We start from the raw sequence: 25,331 nt of genomic DNA on the forward strand, positions 1-25,331 counted from the left end.
CCAACTCTTTTTTTTTTTTCTAATGACTGAAAATGTTTTGAGGATTTAGGAGTTCACGAATTTATGCCGTTTTCCCTCAGGGTTTCTTTCTAAAAGGTAACATTACAGAACAGTGAAATTCATCCTTCGCATATCTCAGTAATGTTAGAAAGATGGGGTCAACCATGATACATTTGGTGTAGAGAGGGTTAAGAGCCTTGCTTAAGACCCCACAGATTGCAGCTCGGCAATTCTGGGACTTGAACCCCCCCGACCTTCCATTCAGTAACAGAGAGCCTTAACCACTGAGTGACCACAGCACACTTTAAATATGCTGAAAATGAACTTGAACTGAGCTGGCGGATAGGATTTAGTTGTGTGAGGACCATGATTATAATTTCTGACATATAATTAGGAATCTGTGGACGGGAATCAAAGACACTGGCCGATCGTGAGTGATTGCGAGCTCATAAGTGCAGAACCCAGATAGCACTTTCCTCCGAGTGTGGTCTAAGGGTGTTGGTGTGTTGGTTGTCCCTCTTTCTTGGTGGATTTGAATTGCCAGGAGGGAAAATAGGAAGAAAATGGTGCTTGTGTAACAGACAGTGAGTAGACAACAAGGTAGCAGGAACCCAGTATAAGCCTTATTGGGCAAATCACATTGCTGGATTTATAAATTAAGTCAAAATGCTGACAAGCAAAAAGTTACGGAAAAGTAAAACCAGACTAAACCTGAACATACCAAATACCAAAGTCAGAAGAAAAGGTTCAGGACTCTGAGCCATGTTCATGCCACATAATTTAAGCCCAAACTGCCCCAGTTATTTCCACCTCATAAGCTTGACAGAGTGCAGTTTCCTCCATCTCAAAAGTCCAATATTAGCCATCCAGCCATACAATATACATTAACACAAGATAACACAAACTAGCTAGAACAAACAGACCTGCACACGAGGTAATGCGGAGACTGTGAGCGTCTGTGTTTAAGACTCTGTCCCGATGGGTGTGTTTAGGGATCTGTTGGGTCCTGCGCTGCTTTGTTGGCGACAAGGCCAATAATAAGGTACCATAATTAGTCTCCTATAATAAGATCTACTTGAAGAAAATCAGGCCATTAATTAGCGAGCGACTTGATTTGTTGTGTGTGTGTGTGTGTGTGTGTTTTGTGCCTCTCAAAGTCGTTGATTGTCTGTCAGGAGTCTTTGAGGGCAATATGGAAAATCAGCAGCGGTTTAAAAAAAGATGATGGTCTTCCAATTGAAAAGGTCATAGGTTTAATTCCCAGCATAATGAAGCTGCTACTGCTTAGTGGATAAGAGAAGGGCCCTTGCACAAGGCCCTTAAGTGGTAGTGGGGTGACAAAGTGAAAGGAAGGGGACATCGGTTGAGGTGTTGTCCTTCTGATCGGAGTTCACACCACCACCATAAATCCCCTTGTTGTATAAATGAGGTAATTGTAAGTCACTGGATAAAAAAGAAATCTGCCAATTGCCATTAAAAAAGGCTATAAAGTCTGTATTTGCTTTTACACACACACACACACACACACCCTTAAAAAAATCTGTTTGTGTGTGTGTTTTGCTGTTTGCTGATGCACCACTTTTAGAGATCTTTATACAATGCATTAAAAAAAAGAATATCGACATCAATTTCCCGAGCCTGAGGGCGTTGATCCTCCACCAGCCTGCTGACCATAGCTTTAAAGTCCTCCTCCAGCCAGCAGCTTCGGAGTGAGTGAGCTCGACGTGTGGCGGTTTCACTGGGTCGTGATGGACAGTGGTATTTTTAGCAGTTTTGTGCGTGCACCACCCCCCACCCCAACCCACAAACACAGAGCAATCTCGCCCTGTCTGCAAGATTACAGCTCAATAAAAGTCTTTCGGGGGAGCTGGAGCATCAAGAGGCAAGGAATTGATTTTTGCTGCATTTTAAAACCTGAGGGAAATGACCTTCCAGAAATCTCAGCTCAGGCTAATGTAGCGCTAAGCACTAATGCCGCTCCCCTTCCATTCCAGTATGGGGAATATGGAAAAGGGGGAGTTGGTGGGTATTGAAACTGGTTCTAGATAAGTAAAGATGTAGAGTGAATTCTTGCAGGACTTTAGATTCATCTGATTCAGATTAACAAAATAAAACTAAAACAACATTTACAGCATTTGAAAGGTGCCCTTATCCAGAGCAGTTAAAGCTCAAGGGCCCAGCAGTGGTAGCTTAGTGGTTAAGGCATTAACCACTCTAGATCCGAAGGTAGTTTAATACCAGCCACACCAAACTGCCACTCTTGGGCCCCTAAACAAGGCTCTGTGATAAATGTAAGCCCTGGATAATAGCATCTGCCAAACGCCATATATGTAACTCACGACCTTCTGATCAGAAGTCCAATATCTCAACCAGTGAGCTACCACCTCCACAATATCCCCTAAAATTCAATTCAGTTCATTTTTATTTGCACATTTAACAATAGACATTGTCCCAAAGCATCTTTACAGAGATTAAGAGGGTATAAAGTTGGAATGTGTACGTTTTAGTGTTTAGTTTGTTCCTAATAAGTGAGCCAGTGGCGACTGTGCCAAGGAAAAACTCCCTGAGACTTCATAAGGAAGTGGGACCTCAGTGGTTAAGGCTACTATGGGTTATTGATCAGAAGGTTGGGGGTTTAGGCTGCCACTCTTGGGGCCCTTGTGCAATTCAGTTAACCTCTTTGTGCTCCAGGGGTGCAGTCATGAAGACTGTGCTCTGACCCCAGGTTACTAACTTCACTGGGATATGCACAGAACAATTTTCAATGTATTGCAGTGTTACAGTAACTTTACATTTTGGAAAGAATCCTTGAGAGGAAGCCGACTCAAAAAGGAACCCGTCCTCATCCTGAAGACCGAATGTCCATTTATTATAATTAACCCCAGTTAACTATCGGCTATACTGCGAATGCACATAACGACCGCAGACACAATAAAGGTGAACACAAGCAGTATGCAAATGATTGTTTTCTGCAAACGGCAAAAAGAAATCAGTTAGAGAGCACGAAGGGCTGAAAACTCTCAAAAACTCACATAAAAAAGTAAATAAATTATTATTCAATTAAATTATAAACACATTAAATAAAGTTATATATAAATCATAACGACTGAAATCACCATCTGAGAACACATGAAGTTGGCAGTAGGTGAAAGGGTAGATTTATTATTAGAATGTAATCAGTAGTTTTGTGTATTCGGTTTGTATTTCGCTTTCTCACACACACACACACACACACACACACACACACACACACACACACACACACACACACACACACACAAACCGTTCAACTCACTGCACTTAAGGTCTAATGAGACTTGATGTAACGGAGTAACAAACCCCAGTAACCTGACCCGATTTGTTGTGTGTTTTGTTGTGTGTTACGTGGAGTCTTTAACGTTCACTCGTTCCCGTCTCACGTCCTTGTCTTCTGTTTCTCTTTCTGCCTTTGTACCCCTCTCTCTCTCTTTCTCTCTCACGCTTTTGTATTGTTTCTGTAAAGGTTAGTCCAGTGCCAACGGAGGACGAGAGCAAGTTGTCGGTAGGTCCAGTCTACGTCTTTTGTCTGCATGTTTCTCCGTGTGCTTGTTGGTTGTGTCTTGTTTGTATGCGTGTTAACTAATAGAAAAACATGATTCCCATTCAGATAAGCTACTACACAACATCCAACTACACAACATGCTGTTACACAACATCCATCTACACAACATACCGCTACACAACATCCATCTGCACATCTATCTACACAACATCGAACTAAACAATATGCTGCTACACAACATTCAACTACATCCTGCTAACATACATCCAACTATGCAACATGCTGTCACACATCCATCTACAAAACACTGCCATGCAACATGCTGTTACTCAATATACATCTACACAACATACTGCTAAACGACATGCTGTTACACAGCATACATCTACACAACATACTGCTACACACCATGCTGTTACACAACATCCATCTGCACAACATCTATATACACAACATCAAACTATACAACATGCTGCTACACAACATCCAACTACATCCTGCTAACATACTGTACATACAACTATGCAACATGCTATTACACAACATCCATCTACACAACATACCGCTACACAACATGTTGTTACACAACATCCATCTACACAACACTGCTATGCAACATGCTGTTACACAAACTCCATCTACACATCTATCTACACAACATCAAACTAAACAACATGCTGCCACACAACATCCTGCTAACATACACCCAACTATGCAACATGCTGTTACACAACATCCATCTACACAACATGCTGTTACACAACATCCTGCTAACAAACATCCAACTATGCAACATGCTGTTACACAACATATTGCTACACAACATGCTGTTACATGACGTCCAACTACACAACATGCTGTTATACAACATTCATCTACACAAAATCCATCTACACAACATGCTGCCACACAACATCCAACTACATCCTGCTAACATACATACAACTATGCAACATGCTGTTACACAACATCCATCTATGCAACATTCTGCTACACAACATCCAACTACACAACATGCTGCTACAAAATATCCTGCTAAACTACATCCAACTACACAACATTCAGCTAAACTACGTCTATCTACACACTGTTCTGCGAAACCACATACAACCACAATTACACACCCTAAAAGCCTTTTACACACAACCCAGCTACACAACATACAGGCCACCTTGTGGAATGGAAGCATGAAAAGCTTGTTGATAATCACAGAGTCATGATGATGAAATACACATTCGTGTTTACAAGGAGAAAGTTGTGTGTATTCAGAATCAGGTTATGCAGCTCTGAATTCTGTGAGTTCTTCACTCAGATGATGCAAATGTATAGTTCAGGCTCTGAACTTCCCAGATTGATCTCAGCAGTAGTGTCTGATGGACCAGAAACCTGAAAAAAAAAACATGGAGGACAGAAAATGGATGAAAAGCACACGGCACCATGTGGTCGTCTTGTCAGGATTAGTCAGGGTTTTTTTATTATTATTATTATTTTTTATTATTTTTTTTTTAAACTAATCGAATTTTCTGATACAAGCAGATACAAAAAACAACATCTTGACTTCCTATTTGAAACATTGTTACTAAAATGTTCATACTGTACGTCTTTACTGTAACACTTATGTAACACAACAGTTCATGCTCGATTTTTATGTCATTATTGCCCTTGAAACGTTTCAAGGTTTATGAATAAGCACTGTCTCTCACACACACACACACACACACACACACACACACACACACACACACACACCTGCAGAGAGTCTCTGCAGCTGACTCCTTCAAATAGAGCTGACGTGTTGCCATGGCGGCGAGCCGAACGGTGCCCTTTTCCTCCCCTCTGCAGATCCGTGCTGCTTTCCCACATCAGCAGGCTCTGCTCCCTACACCCTCACCCCTACATCCCATCACCCCATTCGAACATGGGTCATTCACTTCAGGATGTTCAGATGTTCAGGTGACTCCTGAATCAGGGTTTGATACATCATCATCTTTTCATGATCAGTCATTGTAGAGAGACATTTGATTGACAGGTCTCTCATCCAATCACAGGCCAAGCCACGGCTGCAGAGAGGCGGGAGCTCGGCATCGCTGCATAACAGCCTGATGAGGAACAGCATCTTTCAGCTAATGATCCACACACTGGACCCGCTTAGTGAAGGTAACACACACCAACACACACCGACACACAAAATAAATCGAATGATCACTTGCATCAAAAACTTGGTGACAAATTGCATTAAACAAGCGTTAAAAAAGGAGCCAACATCCCATTCCACGTTTCCTCTTACAATAAGCTCCACTCTTCTGGGAAGATGTTCCACTAGATTTTGTGGAGATTAGTGGAGATTCATTCATCCACAAGGTCTTTATCAAGCAGTTTTGTGCACATGTATTTTATATATATTATATTACATATATATACTCATACATATTAATGATTGATATGAATTATTCATATTTTAATGAAATCCAGGGGTAATTATTTTCAGTGCATGTGTTCATTTCATACTTTTAACGATACCTACTGAGATCATTTTTTCTCTGTTTGCTTTGGATTTTTATACTTTTCATATCATGAAAATTGTTCTGTGAAACGTGTTTTGCTACACGTCGGTCTTCACGTTCCAAGAATTTCCCTCCGTTCATTATTTCCTCACTGGAACAATTTCACTGGTAATTAAGAATATAGCTTTATGTCCCCGATTGCTCTCGAAGCACGTTTAAAAAAGAAATCGTAGTTTTTATTTCAGCTTATGACTTGTTAATGATTGCTAGAGGAGCTTCACTGTTAGTCACGTCAGCATCACCCATACAGTTTATGTATAATTGTGGTGAGTAACAAATGTGTGAATGAGTCAGAGTGTGTGTATAAAAGCTGAGGTGCAGAAATAATAGTGTGTGTGTGTGTGTGTGTGTGTTTATATATAGTGTACATGTATATATACATACACACAAACACACATTTCCTCCACATGATTGAGCACAGTTTTGGCCTTCACACGTCTTCAGAACATAGGGTGGGATGTATCAGGAAAACAATTTGGGGGGAAAAAAATTAAAATAAATAAATGATGGATATATTAAAATCATCTGATTTAATGTTAAAGTATTTAAAAGTACTGTTTAAAATCGATTTAATAGTTCAACACATTTACATGCAAATATCTATTCATGTAAATACTAAAGCAGAATGAATCTCATTTAACATCTCACGTCTAAACTTCGTCTGTTTAACTGCAGTAAATTCGGTAGGAAGGATACGTCTATGTCGCGATCCATATTGTGTGTCGTAGAAATGTTCAATTGTGTTGCGATATGATATTTCGGTCATATCGTCGATCCCTTCACCGAAAGCTTCACTTTATTTCTTTTTTTGGTTTTATTCCGATCAATCCATACACACATACAGTGCCTGTCAAAGGTGTGGAAACTAATGAATCCTGAGCCAACGTGTCTGTTCCAAACACCGTGCAATTCTGTCTAGACTGCGACACTTTGAAACTGAGTTCACCATACGACAAGATGATGAACCGAAGCATACGATCTGTACGCATTATTTGGAGAACGAACATTCGGCTGGAGTGAAATCTATCATGGAACGTCCCAGTCACTGCACCTAAATCCTACTGATATGCTCTGGGATAAACTGGATCACATAAAAAAAAATCTCTGACTAGTAAAGAACATCTTTGGCACGTTTTCCTAGAGGCACTGCAAAGTATTGCAGCTGAATGTTTGGAGAAACGGTTTGAGAGCCTGTAAAGCTGTTGTTCATGCGAAGGGAGGATTTTTCTATGCAAATAACGTCAAACATCTGGACATTTATAGATTTGTTTGTTTGAAGGAAATCTTCCTACCATTAAATTTCTTAGTTTGTTATATAGAAACAAAAGAAACTTGAATTTCTCTCTTAAAAAACATAAACATCTACTTTCTACTTTTAAATCAAACTTTTTGGCAGATACTCTAGTTCTTAAACTAGACATTAACCAGGCCCAAGATAATGAATGTTTCGTCTGAGGAGCCACGTTTTCCTAATGGTGAGAAAGTTCACAGGATAATGGTGACTACAGCGAAAACAGAAACTCTGCTGCAGGCTGTTTTGACCTTTAAAAAAAAATCACTTCTCGGTTGAAACCTGACCTCTGTCCCTGACGCCGTGTTGTGATCAGGGATCTCCTCCTGTTGATTTGAAGGATTTAAGAAAATCGTTTATACCACACAGGGACTCAAAACATTCATGCATTTGGTCATATTTCTGGTCTTCTTTTTAGAAAGGGTTTCATTAATGATGTGCTTCTGAGTTTCTAGTTTGACTTCATCACTTTTCTTCTCTCTGTTTGTCTTTCCTTTCTTCTTTTTTTCCCCTGTTTCCTCAGAATTCGCTGACTCCGGTGAGTGAGTTATTCTCTATAAATCTTATCACCGTGTCCTTCTCCCCTCTGTCCCAGTATAGTGTGTCACACTGGAGATCACTGATGATCAATAATGTTTTTTTTCCTCCGCATATCATTTCTTTTTCTTTCCATTCGTCCATATGGGGTTTGCTTATCTGTGTGTGTGTGTGTGTGTGTGTGTGTGTGTGTGTGTGTGTGTGTGTGTGTGTGTGTGTGTGGTAACTTTGGTTAGACATTTTCTCTGAACCTTCACTACAACTGTTCACTCTGATCACTTCAACTAGACAGACAGACAGACAGACAGACAGACAGACAGACAGACAGACAGACGGATAGATGGATGGATGTAGATTGAGTGGGATGAAGAGACAGACAGACAGACGGATAGATGGATAGATGGATGGATGGATGTAGATTGAGTGGGATGGATAGACAGAGACAGACAGACAGACAGACAGACAGACAGACAGACAGACGGATAGATGGATGGATGTAGATTGAGTGGGATGAAGAGACAGAGACAGACAGACGGATAGATGGATAGATGGATGGATGGATGTAGATTGAGTGGGATGGATAGACAGAGACAGACAGACAGATGGATAGATGGATAGATGGATGGATGGATGGATGGATGGATGGATGTAGATTGAGTGAGATGGATAGACAGAGACAGACAGACAGACAGACAGACAGACAGACAGACAGACAGACAGACAGACGGATAGATGGATAGATGGATGGATGTAGATTGAGTGGGATGGACAGACAGACAGACAGACAGACAGACAGACAGACAGACAGACAGACAGACAGATAGATAGATAGATAGATAGATAGATAGATAGATAGATAGATAGATAGATAGATAGATAAAGCTATTAAAAGCTACAAAATTATTCATAAGTACAAAATAAAAAGTTTTGAGTGATACAAGTGCACAGATATTATGTCAGTAACTCAAGAAATTAATAATATTCATTCATCCATGTGGGTTTGTGTGTGTGTGTGTGTGTGTGTGTGTGTGTGTGTGTGTGTGTGTGTGTGTTTGTGGTAAAATTGGTTAGATATTTTTTCCCACCTCTGATCATGTGACCCTTTACTACAACTGTTCAATCCGAGCACTTTAACTCTTCAGTATGCAGCTCAGATCCGTTTAAATCCGCTTAATAATTTACGAAGGCCACATAAAGCCACTCGGCAGGACGCGGTATGAGATCACCAACTCTGACTGTGTGAATGAAGTGAGGGAGGTTCGTCACAGAGACGTTCGCTCTGATTTCACACTGATTAAATCGGTGCTCCAGGGTTGGGACAGTCCAGTCTAGGTTTGCAGATATTTTATAGTTTGAACAGCGAGTGATTGGTTGGCTGATCATGCAGACAGAGGACAGGACATGAGCAATTTTTTCTTCAGCTCATTGTCAGTCGATGGCCTGTCGTGACTGCCAAACAGTTGGACATGCTGTCCTGAAGGTCCAGCTCTTTTCGTGCCGTCATTCTTGCGCATCCAGCTGTCAGAAAATGTGCTTATTACTCTTTTTTTCAAACTGTGAAAAATATTGAGAGTGTTTTAGCATAGCATAGCATTCACGCTTTACATTTTAGAAACCTATTATTCTAAAACAATGCATGGAAACTGACCGTAAAATATAGAAACACCAAATTAGGTGAAAACCTGCACCCCAGGTTCATCATCACTATTTTAATGGTATAATGGTGGCGCTATTGTGCAACATTGTACCTTTTGGTTCATATCATCTGAACCATTCAACCTAAACAATACCAGATTGTTAAAAACACAAGAGTCAATAGGTCCAATATGGCTGCTGCTTGGATCTCATGGCATCTTCTGAGGTGGAGCTTGTGAGCGGGATGTAGAATTAAAATCCAACGCCACCTGCACCTTCACAACGTGATGTGTTCTTTTCTTCTCTTTTGTAGGAAGCACTTTTTTTGCCAGATGGATTCTAATTACTGCTTGCAGTTTGCTGAGAGTAAGAAGCAGCATCCCGAGTACGGGTGAAGGGGTTTAGTGTGGTAAAAGCAGCGTTCTTTAGCTTTATGCATTCTTTATGTTGCATTTCGCGTTGCTTTTGCACACGCTTGAATAACTTAAAGGTTGTGTCACACTGCAGCACTCAGCAGAACTCAAAAGCACATTTTGTATTGAGGCTGTATTCTTCCAGTAATAGCATCCGACTCAGATATACGGGCAGTGATATACTTGGATTGGACGTTTGCAATTTTATGTCATTAGATTAGATTAAATTAGATTAGATTTAATTTTATTGTCATTGTGGGCCAATGAAATACAGTTTGCATTTAACAGTCAGTCAGTCAGTCAGTCTGTCACTCAATCTACATCCATCTATCTATCCATCTCTCAATCTACATCTATCTATCTATCTATCTATCTATCTATCTATCTATCTATCTATCTATCTATCTATCTATCTGTCTATCTGTCTATCTGTCTGTCTATCTATCTTACTCAATCTACATCCATCTGTGTGTGTGTTTGTATATACACTTATGATCAAGCTGTTTTTTTCTGCCAATGGTTTACCTGACTATAATCTCACCTATCTTGGGCTTTGAAACTTCAGCAGGATTATACAGTCATATCTGCCCCTGCATGGTCTAAAAGAACCCCTGCAGTCACAGCTGCCCTTCGCCAATAAACACGGACACACTGGTGTTAAAGAGTCATGAAAAAACCCACCAGAGTCAGAGTAAATCCACATACACGCTAAAGCATTTCCATTGCTTAACTGTGCCTTTCCATTGTGTATCAGATCAACTGGCCTCAGTCAGTGTTAATTACTTACTGTTGTGTAAAGAATTGACATGGTTTCTCCAAAACACTGCGAGCAGCAGGGGATTTGTTCGGGACGGCGGTGAATCATCGCATCACGATTTTCCCGTTTTTTTTCTTTTTTCACTGATGGCCCTAAAATAGAACAAATCAAACTTCCAGACTTCTAACAAACCACAAAGTGCAGATCGTATTTTATTTAATGCAGAAATAAATTAAATCACAATAACAACAATGACACACAAATTTCTTTATTAAAAATAATTTAATTAAATTTCGGTGGACGTCCATATCCAGAGCGACTTAGATTCATCTCATTCATACAACTAAGCAGGGTTAGGGGACTTGCTCAGGGGCCCGGCTTCGTGTGGCTGGGATGTGAACTCCTGATGTTCGGATGCAAAGTCCAATGCCACTAAGCTAACACCTCCCATTTTTTAAATCTGTTTAGTATTAGTTTTGGATTAGATAGATCATCCGTAATATCAAATTAGCTGTTACTATAGAAACAAAAATAAACGCCAAAACTATTGTCAGAACAGACAAAAAATGAGCAACACATCCGACCTCAAATCAAGCCGTATTTACAAACATGGATGTAAAACGCACTGTCGTTCACGTGAAGAGATTCGGCGGCCCGGCAGAAATTACCTGTTTAATGTCAGATCTTGTTAATTGGCCTCTTTGTCCCTTATGATAAACAAGACCAGACCGATATTGGTGCTCAGCACTCACACTTTTACATGCCCATGCACAAGCCTGTGATTCACAGATAGTACAAACCAGACATGACAAACACAACATGCCATGGGTGTGTGTGTGTGTGTGTGCGTGTGTGTGTGCGTGTATATGTGTATGCTATTTTAATCTCTGGCTTCTTGCTGAGTAGTGAATATTGATCTTTCGGATTGAACCCTGAACTGTCACTCCATTTATCTACTTTGAAGACACACACACACACACACACACACACACACACACACACACACACACACACACACACACACACACACACACACACACACTCACTCCACACTTTAATCACCTTCCATTTGTTCCCCTGTATTTAAACACAAACACTATTAACCTTCTGAGTAATAAATCAGCTTTTTACTGGGTTCGTCCGTCATTATGCAATGTTTCATCACACGTCCACATGAATACACTCGCAAACACAAACCCAGACACACACACAAACACACACTCCTCCTGTGCACTGAAATCAATATTAAAAGCTTTGTGCCTCCCAGCAGGCTGTAACTCTACAGGTCATACTGCAAGGTCATTGGCATCACTGTTTAATGAATAAACACGCACACAACACACACACACACACACACACACCATTATAGTCTATTTTTTTAATTATTTGATTATTATTGTTTTGGACATTTTCCTTTTTTCCCACTCAATGAATTTGTGTCTATAATAGGCCAATTCAAGAACTAGTCTTCTAGCAAAAGAGGCTGAAACATGACCTAGCGATAGAGTAAACATGACTTAGTGTTAGGTCATCGGTAATTAATACACATAATCGGGGATTAATACACTTTATTAACATTTTTGTCCTATAATTTTTTACGGTCTGTAAAAATGTCCATTGTAAAAAAAGCTATAAAAATAAACTTGAACTTAAACAGGCTTCCCAACTGCCGAGGAGGCGTCCAGCCTTTATATATGACTCCCCCTTGGAGGTAAAGGTCATTTGCCACCACTATTTGTGCCCCTGTCTTGTACACCACCTTGAATTTGTATGATTGTTGTGCAAGACATCAACCTTGGCATATTTCAGGAGTGGAGCCTATAGAACAGGGTGGGATCTGAAAAGGTGGTCCAAACAGGTACTGGAGGGTGAGGACCGCCCACATGATGACCGGCCCCTCTTACTCAAGGCCATCTTTCCCAAGATGTTGTGGCTGATATACAGCACCAGGTCCTTCTTTCCCCTCAAACAACTGGGCCAAACTATCTTACAGCTTTGTCAAAATGCCTTAAGCCAGGTGAGGTGCAATTTTGGCCACGATATGTTCATCTGAGTGTAACAGCTCACATGGCAGATCTTCCGGGTTTGACAGCTCTTAGGCCGGGCTAATGATAAGCGGAGTTACAAAGTATTTTGTTTCCAAGTGCAAGCCGGGCCATTCCCCAGTATTCCATGTCCAGAAAAGAGTCAGGTAGACAGTACAGCAAGAAGTTATTGAGTTATGGATGGAAATGGGGTATTTGTACAACATTATTATTAACGTTATACAAAATTAACGCTACAGATTGTTTTTGTTTGCTGCTAGCTACCGTTAGCGAGGGAATGCAGGTCAGAACGTGTCATGGATTGACGATTTAAAACTTTGGACGAGTCTTTTTCTTGTGTGTGTTTTTGAAGCGACAGTTGTCTACAGTGTGATGAGGGGATCATTTTCATACAGTCTGACAAGCAACAATTGCAAAGGACTATTCAAAATTGGAGAGTGTGACCCTGACAAGGAAAAAAAAGTTAAATGAATGCTACAGCAGGCCCCCCAAACAGCAGTGATTTTACCAGGTGGAATCCTGACTCTCACAGGTCCATCCACTGGATTGGATCTGGTGCTTCCCTTTTTGGCTAGCTCAGTTAGTGGACTTGTGAAAACATTAGGTACAACCCTTCAATAATAGTTTGCCAGCCTCAGTAATTTCCTCAACTCTTTATCTTATATATTTGGTGATTTACCTGCATATGACCCAAATGGATTCTCAGATGCCGAACTTCCACCAACAGAAAATGTATCTCCTTTTGTCTTGAGTTGAAAAGGTCTTTTTGTGAGATATTGGAGTCGAGGAAATCTGCTATTATTCCATTGCTAAATCCAGTGTCATAGCAGAATGTCAGCACAAGGAAAGGACTGACTTTTTGGCCTTGGGCACTGAAACCATCAGGCTGCTCTAATCACTGTGTGACTCTTCAATTACCCTCCAGGTCAAACATAGCTTTGAGCTCATTCCAAAACACATTTTTTGTGTTCTGGTAACCAGTCTGGGTGGCTGCATATTGGAGGAGTCACCGTGTGGTGCTTTACAAGGTTCATGAGATTAGAAAAGTGATGAAGTGATGAAAAGACAAATCTTGAAAATGAAAATTTTCCTTGCAACTTGCCAACCAATGTTTTCGGGGACAGTGAGATGTAGTCTGCAAAAGGGACCAGGATGAACTGGGCTGCACTTTCACTCCCAACCAGGAACCATCATCACCAGAGCCACAGCACCACAATCTCCACAGTTTTAAAAGATTAAACGGGGAAATTTAAAGTGCATTACTCGTATCTGTTTGCCTGTCCTCATAGTCTACTTCTCTGACTCTCTGTGTGAACTCCAAGGACCAATACGCCAATGATCCAATGAGTTTTGCAGTCAGGAAAAGATTTATCCTCAAATGCACCTTTCTAATGGCCTAATGAGGTTTATGCCAATTCTTTTGAAGGCAACCTTAATTAAAGCTAAGGGGGTACTATGGTGCTTTTGGGGTGGTTGGTGAATTCACTGGATTTATCCAGTAGAAATTAGCTATTTAAAAGTTAAAGTAGATGTCTAAAAGTCTTACTTTCCTCTCTCTAAACAGGTGGAACCATCTGTATCCACCAAAATTGGGGCAAGGTCCGGGTGGGTCTGCAGTCACAGTAGGGAAACCAGGCATTTCCAGGATCAGCATTCTATCTATCATGGAAGGTCTGATCTGGATACCTGATGCATTTTAATCTCACCACAATTAAGCAGTATAAATACAAGTTTAGGTGAATGCATAAACAACCACTATCTATCAAAGTTGGATACAGTGCAAGTAACTAGGAAATGCAAATGCTGAAGGTGTATGGGGGTTTACATAAATATCCAAACATGTCAGCCAATTCCAGGGGCAAAAGCATAAAGTGACCTACCAGTCTATCAAATCGTGGGACAAATTACCCAGGGATTTGGGTATTGGTGAAGAAAATATTTGTGAGTGGAATACTGGAAAGGTGAGGCACAGTGTGTAATGTGTGCAGCATTGGTAAGGGAGGCAGTGCAGACACGGTCACCCTCAACTATGTATCAGGGAGACACCAGGGATTGGCTCTGCTCCTTTCACCTCATTTCTCCTTGAAAGCAGTGCCATGCACTCAGACCCTGTGGCACTTCATTACCAAAGTAAAAGTAATCAATGGTCAGAGGTTGTGCTCTTCTACATATAACTTTCTGACTATACAGAATAGGTCAATCTCAATTGGCACAAGACAATTAAACGAAGGAAGAAAACAACCCAGCTTTTGATCCTAAAAAGCCATAGGGAACTTCAGTTCCATGTGGCTCATTATAAACTGACTTATTCATATCCAGACTAAAACACTAAACTTTCGAAAAGCTCTCTTCTAATGAATAAATCCAGTGAATTTGTCAGCCATCCTAAAAGCCCCATTGTACTCCCTTACCCTTAATTAAGAATTGGCATAAACCTTGTTGGGCCATTAGGAAGGTGCATTTGTGGAGAAGGCTTTTCCTGACAGCCATACATATTGGTTCACTAGTAAAGTAGACATCTGATGGATCTTACATCTTTGTAAAAGTAGATGTCTGGGGTGAAGGATAAGAAGGGAAAGGAGTCAGGGAGGAAACTTGGTTTGTGGATCAGTTTTGACACCCATACACCATACCTTGCGAGGAGAGAAAGCCAAGGACACCTGGATTAAGAATCATCAGTGTTCCTTAGTTACTGTGCATTAGTGATGAAGCAACAAACCTCAGCAACTCAGTCAGATGTGCCAACAAAGCAAGTTTGGCTTTCCCTGATAGCATTTACATCACATTTGGCTCAAGGTTAAGAGACACAGCATTAAACATGGCTAAGGGCCTTGCTTAAGGGCCCAAAGAGTGGCAACTTGGCCAAACCAGGGCTGCAACCCTCATGTGAGGGTGTGCAGGAAGACTATGTTTTTTCAAATTCATTCATTTAAACCCCACCTTTTCATGCACTTTCAACAAAATTCAATAAACTGAACCAGCTTAGCTGGTATACATTTCAAGATTTCATGTTTATGTTTACAATTTACCCGAGACAGTCATAAGTATATTGGTTATAAAAAGAAAAAGGGTGAAAATAATTATGTGGTACCTGCTGACTTTCCTGTCTCTTAAACGGGGTAAATGAGTAATATGCAGGTTAAAACAGGCTAATATATGAACTAGCATTGCTACAAAACTATCTTTCGGCTTCTCCGCACGTTTGATTTGGCACGTTTTTACGCTGGATGCCCTTCCTAACTCAACCCTCCCCATTTATCCGGGCTTGGGACTGGCACTGAAAGTGGCTGGGGTTGGTTTCCTGACCGGGGATCGAACCCGGGCCGCAGCGGTGAGAGCGCCGCATCCTAACCACTAGACCACCAGGGAACCAATATGAACTAGCATTGCTAATTAGCCAAAATAGTAAATGAGCTGAAAAACCCGAATGAAAATTCTAACTAGTAAAACAGTACCCAGGCATAACATTTACGATAAACCACATTGAATTTTATGATTTAGCATTTACACTAAACTATAAATTAGCGTTATAGAAATAGCCTGAATAGAAAGGAATAGAAACAAATTACAATTATTTATTGTGAACGACTCATTCTAAAGTCCAAGTAAAGTGCTTTTAAAGCTCTGTAAATGTAGCTATAGTGGTGATTAATTAAGACACATTAAGTTACAGGCATCAGAATAAAAGTATTGTAATAGTCAGCCGTCTTATGTCCCAATCTGGCATTATAGCAAAGACGCAAGCTCTCAGACAGCTAATTAGCATTGTGTCTAAAAGAACGCTCTACATTATGAAGCTGCCTGGGAGGCAGAATTTTTATGCAGACTCCAAGATGCTAACTGTGTCTACCTTACATTTATGTTTGACTATTATTCTGTAGCTGACTTATTATGAATTCACCTCACTGCAATTCAGCCTGATAATGTTATTGCATGGCCATAAAGACTGTTTGTTATGAAAGAGCAGTGGCACTGTCTGAGTTATTTATGATCTCTGAGCAGCCTGGGAGTTTAGCCAGTCTGTCTGGCAGTCGTCCATATCCATACACAGTTAATAACATTAGCCGCGGTATTTTTTCCGTTGCGATCAGATCGATCGTGACATGTTAAATTCGGATTTCAATCTCGAAAAACCTGGCAGAACAGAGCTATCTAACCGATCGGGCTTTCTGAGCTGAGGGTGACATTAGAGATGGAAAAAGTTGATGTTAAAACATGAAAAAGTATATCATTTTTCTTTGGTCTAGCTATTATGGGGAAAATATGTTTACAAAAAAAGAAATACAATATTATAAAAGCAAAAAAGTCAACTAGGACTAAAAAAGTGTAAATAGCTTTACTGTTAAATATGTATAGGAATGTAACCAAACACAACACAGACTGGTATTATAGTAGACATCTATCTAGTAGCGATGGGAAGATCGAATTACTTTAGTGACTTGGTCCTTTGAATCTCATCCAAATGAACAAACATTTTTTTTCTTTTCTTAATTTTTTCTTAATTTCCTTTAATCAGAAATACAATAAAATGTTACATTTACAATAAGCAGATCCCCAAAATGTCTACATACACAAACTTTGACTATATTTCCAATAATGTATGTGTATATACAACTGCATAGCGTATTAAGAACGAACAACTAGCACCAGAGGACTCATGAGATGAACTACTCGGTTCTGTTTCCTGTGTAATGCACTGCATAGCATATCCAGGTTCAAGGTTTTCATCAAGTGTTGACATTGTCAATTCAGTATTGGGTGTTTGTATAGGCAGTCAGTGCAATATAGACAGATTTTGTATGAGGTAACAGCTTGTCATAAATATACAAAACTTTCTTTCGGCTTCTCCCATTAGTGGTTGCCACAGCGGATTCTCCACATGTTAGATTTGGCACATGTTTTTATACTGGATGCCCTTCCTAACGCAACCCTCCCCATTTATCCGGGCTTGGGACCGGCACTGAGAGTGGCTGGGGTTGGTTTCCTGACCGGGGATCGAACCTGGGCCACAGCGGTGAGAGCGTCCTAGTATATGTAAACATACTGAAGTTCTGAGTATAAGGCAGTCGTAAGGTGCTGGACCGATAGCAGCAGTATGACAGTAGTAAAATAAAAATAAAAATATAATGTGTAAAGTGAACAGTGTCAGATTTAAAGAATTTGTACATGTACCGGTTTGTAAATAGGTGTTTATAAACCAGTCCCTTTGTGCAGAATTCTGCAGAGATTATAAAGTGTCTTATGTGCAATGAAGAAGTGTGGGGTGAGCTGTAAATACTTAGAGTTCAGGAGTATGTGGGAGAGGGGGGGGAGCTAATGGACAGAGTTCAGCATCCTGACAGCCTGATGGATGAAGCTGTTTGAAAGTTTTGTGGAGCGTGCCTGGAGGCGTGTGATGGGTGTGAGCTATCAGTAGCTATGCGGATGGCTCTGCTAGTGAGGTGGTTGTGGGAGATGTACATAAGGGAGGGACCACACAGTGATGCAGCTGGTGAGGATGCTCTCAATGGTGCCCGGTAAAATGAGCACATGATAAAAGGGGGGACTCGTGATTTCCTGAGTTTGCAGAGGAAGTAAAGGCGTGACTGAGCTTTCTTGGTCAGTGATGTGATGTTTGTCATCCAGGCGAGGAACTTGGTGCTGCTCACCCTTTCTGCTGTGGCACCATTGATAGTTAGTATGGGTTGCTGTGAAAGTCCTCTTCTGAAGTCAATGACAATTTGTTTGGTTCTCACTACGTTGAGGAAGAGATTGTTGTCGGCTCGCCTCGCTCCTGTAGTTGGCCTCATTGTTGTTGGTAATGAGGCCCACTACAGTCGTGTCATCTGCAAACTTGACGATGTGGTTGATGCTGTAACTGGGTACACAATCATGGGTCAACAGTGTAAAGAGCAGTGGGCTGAGCACACACCCTTGTGGTGCCCCTGTGCTTGGTGTGGTGGTCTTTGATGTTTTTCCGCAGACCCGTACAATTTGCGGTCTCTCTGATAAGAAATCCAACACCCAGTTACACAGAGGGGGGTTGAGTCCCAGGTGACTCAGTTTGTTTATTACCTGATGAGGGATGATTGTGTTGAATGCTGAACTAAAATCCAAGAACAGCATTTGCACATAGGAATCTTCGGAGTCCAGGTGTATGTAAGGGATGGATGGAGAGCGGCTGAGATGGCATCCTCCGTGGACCTGTTGGTTATATATGCAAACATGGAACGGGTCGAGGAAGGGAGGAGGGATGAATTTTTGCTGTCATGTGCTGCATGACCAGTCACATGACCAGAGCTGGTAGTCGTTGTGGCTGGATGCATTTTTTTGGGACTGGAATTATTGTGGTGGCCTTGAAACACTTTGGAACCACTGTTTGATGTTAAAGAATTCAGTGAGTACATCCTTGAGTTCTTTTGCACAGTCCTTAAGAACCAGGTATGCTGTCTGCTGCGGCTGCCTTGCATGGGTTGATCCTCATGAGGGTCTTTTCCACACTGACTGGAGACAGACACACAGCCTACTCCTGTTGGAAAGTTGGGATCTTCTGTGCGTGTGTGGTGTTTTGGATGTCAAATCGTCCAAAGAATTTGTGGAGGCTGTTTAGCAAAGATATGTTACTGTCACAGATCCGTAGTAGGGGTTGATAGTTTGTTAATGTTTGAATGCCTGCCAGAGACTCTGTGTGTCTCTGGTGTTGCTGAAATATCCAGATATTTTATTGCTGTGTTGACGTTTTGCTTCCCTGATTCCACGGGACAAGTTGGCTCTTGCTGTTGCTAGGCTTGGGAAAGGCTAAAGTCACTCAAGGTGACTTGTTCTTCTGAGTCACATTAAAGATTCGTTCAAAATGAACGAACAACCCGTCACTACTTCCTAGCACTACAATGCACAGGTTATTTGGTTAACAGCTTAAAACATTCTTATATTGTTTAGAATCTTCAGATATATGAGGCAGATAAAACATTAATTAGCATTATACTGATACTAAACACAAGCTAGCTCATATTAATATTAATGAGCTAAAACCGTAACTAGCATTATACTTAGCATTAACTTGATACTAAAATACTGTATTTCACACCTTTAGTGGTATCCTAGCCGAATCAATCCACCTCTTTATACCATCATTATGACACCGCGGCTCTGCAGTTCAATATGGTACAGATAGTTCAGTTTTATTTATTCGGTTCAGAAAGACAGCAAATAATCAATTTACTCAAATGCTTTCTGATCTCTAATGCATGGCCGTTGTAGTGTGAAAAGATGAAATAAAACCAGACGTTCTTTTCCTGTTGTGTCTCTAGGAAGATGCAACTCTACCTCTGCCATGTTAATCTCTGTTTTATGTGGCTCTCCGTAGTGTTGTGATGCGTCACATTCACGTAGCGGCCATGGTGCTGAGGGAACTAAAATGATCTACATGATCAAAATGAACTAAAAATGTATCTAAACTGTTGAACACAAATTATTGGTCACTTTCATAATAATTAAAGTAATAATTATATAGAAGTTAATCAATTTTTACAGACGTAATAATTATAAAAATGATGCATCGGTATACAAATGCCAACTTAAATATGATGCACACTTTTTTGCTAATTGGTGAATCTTGTGTGTGTGTGTGTGTGTGTGTGTGTGTGTGTGTGTGTGTGTGTGTGTGTTGTAGAGGGGTCTGTTAAAAATTGTTGTGTTGTCGTACTCCCTGTTTTGCACTTATGTTAGTAAGACTGGGTTAAAGAGAATTTTTCTCAACCATGTCATTTTCACATCACTCTGTCATTCTCACCTTCACCTCTCTAAATGTGTGTGTGTGTGTGTGTGTGTGTGTGTGTGTGTGTGTGTGCGTGTGTGTTGCCTTACACTTGTCTTTGTGTGTGATGTTGTAGAGCTGGGGACTTATGGCAAGCTAAAATATTATCACTCAATGACTGAAGAAGGTAAGATCTTTTTTTTCTGTGTGCAGTTTATCCTCATCTTCCCTCCTCATCCCTTTTTTTCTTCATCCCTCACTCTCGTTGTGTGCGTGTGTGTGTGAGCGAGCGACATTTTCACGCTTCTGCTTTGACGGCCTTTCTTGGTGAGATTTCACTAACATAAGTGCAAATCGTGTACGACAATTTCATTTTCTCCTCGTTTTTTTCTTTCATTTTTTTTTTCTTTATCTTTTTTTTTCTCCTCCCCCGAGCATCCCACACTTTCATTCCGTTCTTTGGATTCTTTTCAGCATTGTGTTGGTTTTTTTGCTCGTGTGAAAGTGAAAACCTGGGAACGCGACAATGTTCATGTTTAGATACGACAAATCTCTCTTACACACACACACACATACACAAGACACACAAAACACACAACACACACTTGCCCTGCCTGGCAAACCTCAAAACACGACAATGTTGGTATTTTGAAAAACTCTCTTACATGCACACACACACACACACACACACACACACACACACACACGCCTGTCATGAAGCTGATGTGAGGACCAGTGTGAGTCACTCTGAGAGGAGTTTTGGAGTAGCAGCAACATCCAGCTAATGTAATAACGACCTTCTTTCACACACACACACACACACACACACACACACACACACACACACACACACACACACACTTATGTTTTCTCTTTCTAAACCAGTAATAAAACTGCTGCTTTTTGGGACAGCGGTCTGTTTGAGGACTGGGTTTAGACTCCCATTACGGTGACAAATCGGCTCGTGTGGATCCTCTGATGTCTGGGAGAACGAGCCGACGATGGCTTCTAATTTTAGAAGACTCATTGTGTAATCCTCATTGCTACACACTCTTCACACGCTTTGATGTCGCATAATAGCGCAGCATTTCACCTGCTAATTTTCCACACTGAGGAAGTGAGCAAGTGTTTTTTCCCAACATTTTATTATTTGCTCTTGCGCTCTCGTGGTGCCCCGAGACCTGTTCTTGGACTGAAGCTTGAATCTGAAATCATTAAATACGGTTACAGCTGAGAAGAAGCGAAAACGTGATGAGTTTCTAATACCTTAGACTCAACGTTTTGTATAAATTGAGTAGCTAGCCGATACGTACAAATCGAAAGACGCGATAAAACATGTGACCTGCGAAAGTGAAAACATGAGAACACCACAATGTTCATGTTTAGATATGACCAAACTCTTATACAGACACACCCAGGGTGTTGTGATTGGTCAGAAGGTATAGATACATTCATATAAGTGTCGTTCAAGTCAAACCTGGACTTTTGAGTTTCTAAAACAAAGAACACATTTTTCAACATCCTCCCCTGCTACATTTATACACTTATCCCAGTGTTTAACTAACACCTTATAGGATTCAGCATAGGGAACCGCCATGAGCAGGATCGGCACTGACGGCAATCTTTGAGACGTTTCCACTGTTTCCACCATTAAAATGTCTCTGAGCGTCTCATCACCGAACTGTGCTCGTAGTCTTCCATTGATATCCGTGGGTTTTATGTGTTAACTTCAGGAACCCCACACGCTGTTCTATGCACACATTTACACTGTTGTCTGCCATCGCAATTAACAGGATCTGGACTGGCCCGCAACATATGTGCCACAGATAAATAATGGGGCACGTAAGCTACTTGCTATTGTGTATATTATCGCCACACTAGCATCCATTTAATACCTGTAACATTAAAAGTCCTGGTTTGACTTGAACATTCCTCGTATACTACTACAACTCAAGTCAAGGTTATATTCTATAGCTTTGAGACAATAGACATTGTGTCAAAGCAGACAACTATGATTTTCTTACGTTATTGTTTCTATAGCAATGCCAATAGTAAAAGCCCACACACAGGTAAACATACAAAATCTAATAAAAGACTACTAAAAACAGATTTGTTAAACAGATGAATATAATTGGTGACATTTTCGGTTTTGAGACATTTATTTTACCCTTAGTCTGAGGACGTCTCGGGTGTCAGCGCTTCAGTATAGACGAGTTAAACTTTCTGGCTTACCGGTGATGTGGCAAAATGCAATTTCTGCCTCATTAACCTCAAGAAAGAGGCATCATTAATCTAGGAGAGGCTGATGTTCCTCATGAATGTTCCATGAGTAATGGTTGTAGCATAAGCGTACCCCGTAAATGTATACTATTTTTGATGATTTTTTATTTATTTCAAAATAGTTGCGACAATGAAATAAAAAACAGAACGCAGTGATTTGCAATTCCCAATTTTTTTACAGTGGAAAACATATCCGATGTTTAAACTGAGTAAATGAACCATTTTAAGGTAAAATTAAAAAATGAAAAATACACCAAAGAAGACCCAGGACTGTTGAGCAGGTAGAATCCTGTATTAAATATAAATACTACATGTTCCTCTCACAAAACTCCAACAATTATATTTCCTCAGTTCCCAGGTATATACAAACTTTTGGTGAAAGAAGACACGATGCTGCACAGTGGTAAAAAATCTTTTGGGAGCCATCAAATAAAAAATTACCCCTTTTTTTATTATTAGAATGGTACATTTACTCAGTTCCAACATGATTTCTGTGTTCTATTGTGAATAAATAATGGGTTTATGAGATTTGGCAAACATTGCATTCTGTCTTTATTTACATTTTATACAACTTTTTTTGGGGGGTTGTAAATTCTTTAAAGGTGATTAAAAAAAGGTGTCTAAACAGCATTATGATGTCAAATAGCAAATCTTTGAAGAAAGTTTTGCTCTAATGTTACAAAAAAAAATCTAGTTCAGAAATTAGAATGATAACATTATTTACCTCTTTGTGGTCTTTGATTTTATTTATATGCATATTTCATGTTCATTTTACAAAATCCAGAACAAACAATAACCAAAAAATTTCAATATTTGCTCATATTGCTTTGTGCAGTATAGAAAAGAAAAAAGATTATGGTAGTATAGGACCATTTTTTCTTACAAACTGGTAAAAAAACAACAACATTGTGTTATACCTAAAACTTGCCTGGTTTAACGTGAAGATCATTGCTGTCACACAATCTGAAGACAAAGACTTTGATATAATCATACAATACTGACCAGGTGATCTCACATTATATATATATATATATATATATAGCTTAAAAAAAAAAAACAGGGCCAGGGAGTAAATAATTTGCAAGTCAAAACAAGTTTTGGGGACGTAATTTTTGTTTGTTTGTTTGTTTTTTGACATTTCAATGCAGATGATCCACTTGTGTGAAACAATTAAAAACGATAGTGTGGATGCGGAGCGTTTTTAAATGAAAACGCAGTTTATTTTTTATGTAACCGGTTTAGTCCAGACGTATGCTAATGCTTTGGGTTATTTAATCGGAAGGTTGGTGGTTCAAGCCCCAAACTGCCCCCCGTGAGGCCCTTGAGCAAGTCCCTCTGTGCACCAGGGGTTCTGTATGATGGCTGACCATGTGTTCGCCCACAGCTTTCTATAATCACTGGGAAATGCGAAGAAAGAATTTTACTGTGCTGTAGAGTATATTTGTGTATTTTATTTTACATTTTGTTTAGTAGTCTATGTAGTAACTTACACTGTTAAGTTTTGTGTGTTGTATTAATGGAATGGTCTTTGAACGTGAAAGGTTTTTTCCGGCAAAAACAACATAAAAAAATTAGGTATACAGAAGTCGTTTTTTTTCCCTTCAACCAGAAAAACTAAGGCAGCTTTCTATAGATCAGGAAAAAAAAAAAAAGTGATAACTCTGGAGACTCCTTGCCCAAATTTTCATTACTTATTAGTCATAATACAATTCAAGCACATGATTAAATGTATAATTGTCAGGTACAAATGTCCTCATTCCATGTAGTTCAAAATGACTGACACCCGCATTGCCCCGCCCCTTCAGCCTCCATGCCGCAGGATTCCAAGCTTACAATGTTTGGCATTGAATTAGAGCGCCTGTCGCCTGAGAAAATTTATTACCCAAGCTCATTGACCCCCAAAAAGGTCATGTGATACAGATGTGCACATCTGTAGGGGTTAGATTAGCTGGTCTGGGCCACCGCTGAAGGCTACAGACAGCCTGATGGGCCAAGAGCCAAGTGGAGTTAATGATTTTGTGAGGAAGGTCATTAGGTGATAATCAGGCTTCTATCGAGAAACAGAGCATGGATGTGGTGTGTGTGTGTGTGTGTGTGTGTGTGTGTGTGTGTGTTGGGGTAAATTTGGCAATACATTTTATTTTACTACTTTTAACACAATTTTTCAAAAACATTTTTTAGAATTACATGTAAAACTGATCTGATTATCTAAAACTTTCTTATTCAAACCTCTGATCTAAGCAAGATCTCACTCCACCTTTCAGGAAAGTTTCGTGAGAAAGCGTCCATCCTTCACAAAATTGCCAAAAAGAAATGCCAAGTGGAAGATGCGAACGGAGTGGCTGGTGAGTTCACCTGGCACATTTCACAAGTACCATTCATTATTTCCTTTGTCAAATACAGTATGCTACACACAAGTGTAATAGCTAGGGGTGTAACGTACACAAAGTTCACGGTTCGGTACGTACCGAGGTTCCGAGGTCCGGTTCAATTTACGATTAGGAGGAAGTTTACAGTTTAAATTTTTAAAACA

General features: G+C 40.2%; 1 protein-coding gene across 8 annotated transcripts in view; it reads left to right on the plus strand.

The window, feature by feature from the left end:
* LOC124381266 (sodium/potassium/calcium exchanger 2-like) overlaps nt 1–25,331 on the plus strand; it is a 64,674-nt gene that overhangs the window by 20,670 nt on the left and 18,673 nt on the right. Inside the window, exons 3-8 of one of the 8 annotated variants that reach the window (XM_046842722.1) lie at nt 3,503–3,541; nt 5,384–5,494; nt 5,590–5,698; nt 7,920–7,934; nt 20,655–20,705; nt 25,063–25,143. In XM_046842722.1, coding sequence (XP_046698678.1) covers nt 3,503–3,541; nt 5,384–5,494; nt 5,590–5,698; nt 7,920–7,934; nt 20,655–20,705; nt 25,063–25,143 — 406 coding nt within the window. The remainder of the gene's footprint in view (nt 1–3,502; nt 3,542–5,383; nt 5,495–5,589; nt 5,699–7,919; nt 7,935–20,654; nt 20,706–25,062; nt 25,144–25,331) is intronic. The other 7 variants (XM_046842723.1, XM_046842726.1, XM_046842725.1 and 4 more) reach the window with 7 other exon arrangements.

Source organism: Silurus meridionalis, chromosome 28 (genome assembly GCF_014805685.1).
Source record: "Silurus meridionalis isolate SWU-2019-XX chromosome 28, ASM1480568v1, whole genome shotgun sequence".
Lineage (NCBI taxonomy): Eukaryota > Metazoa > Chordata > Actinopteri > Siluriformes > Siluridae > Silurus > Silurus meridionalis.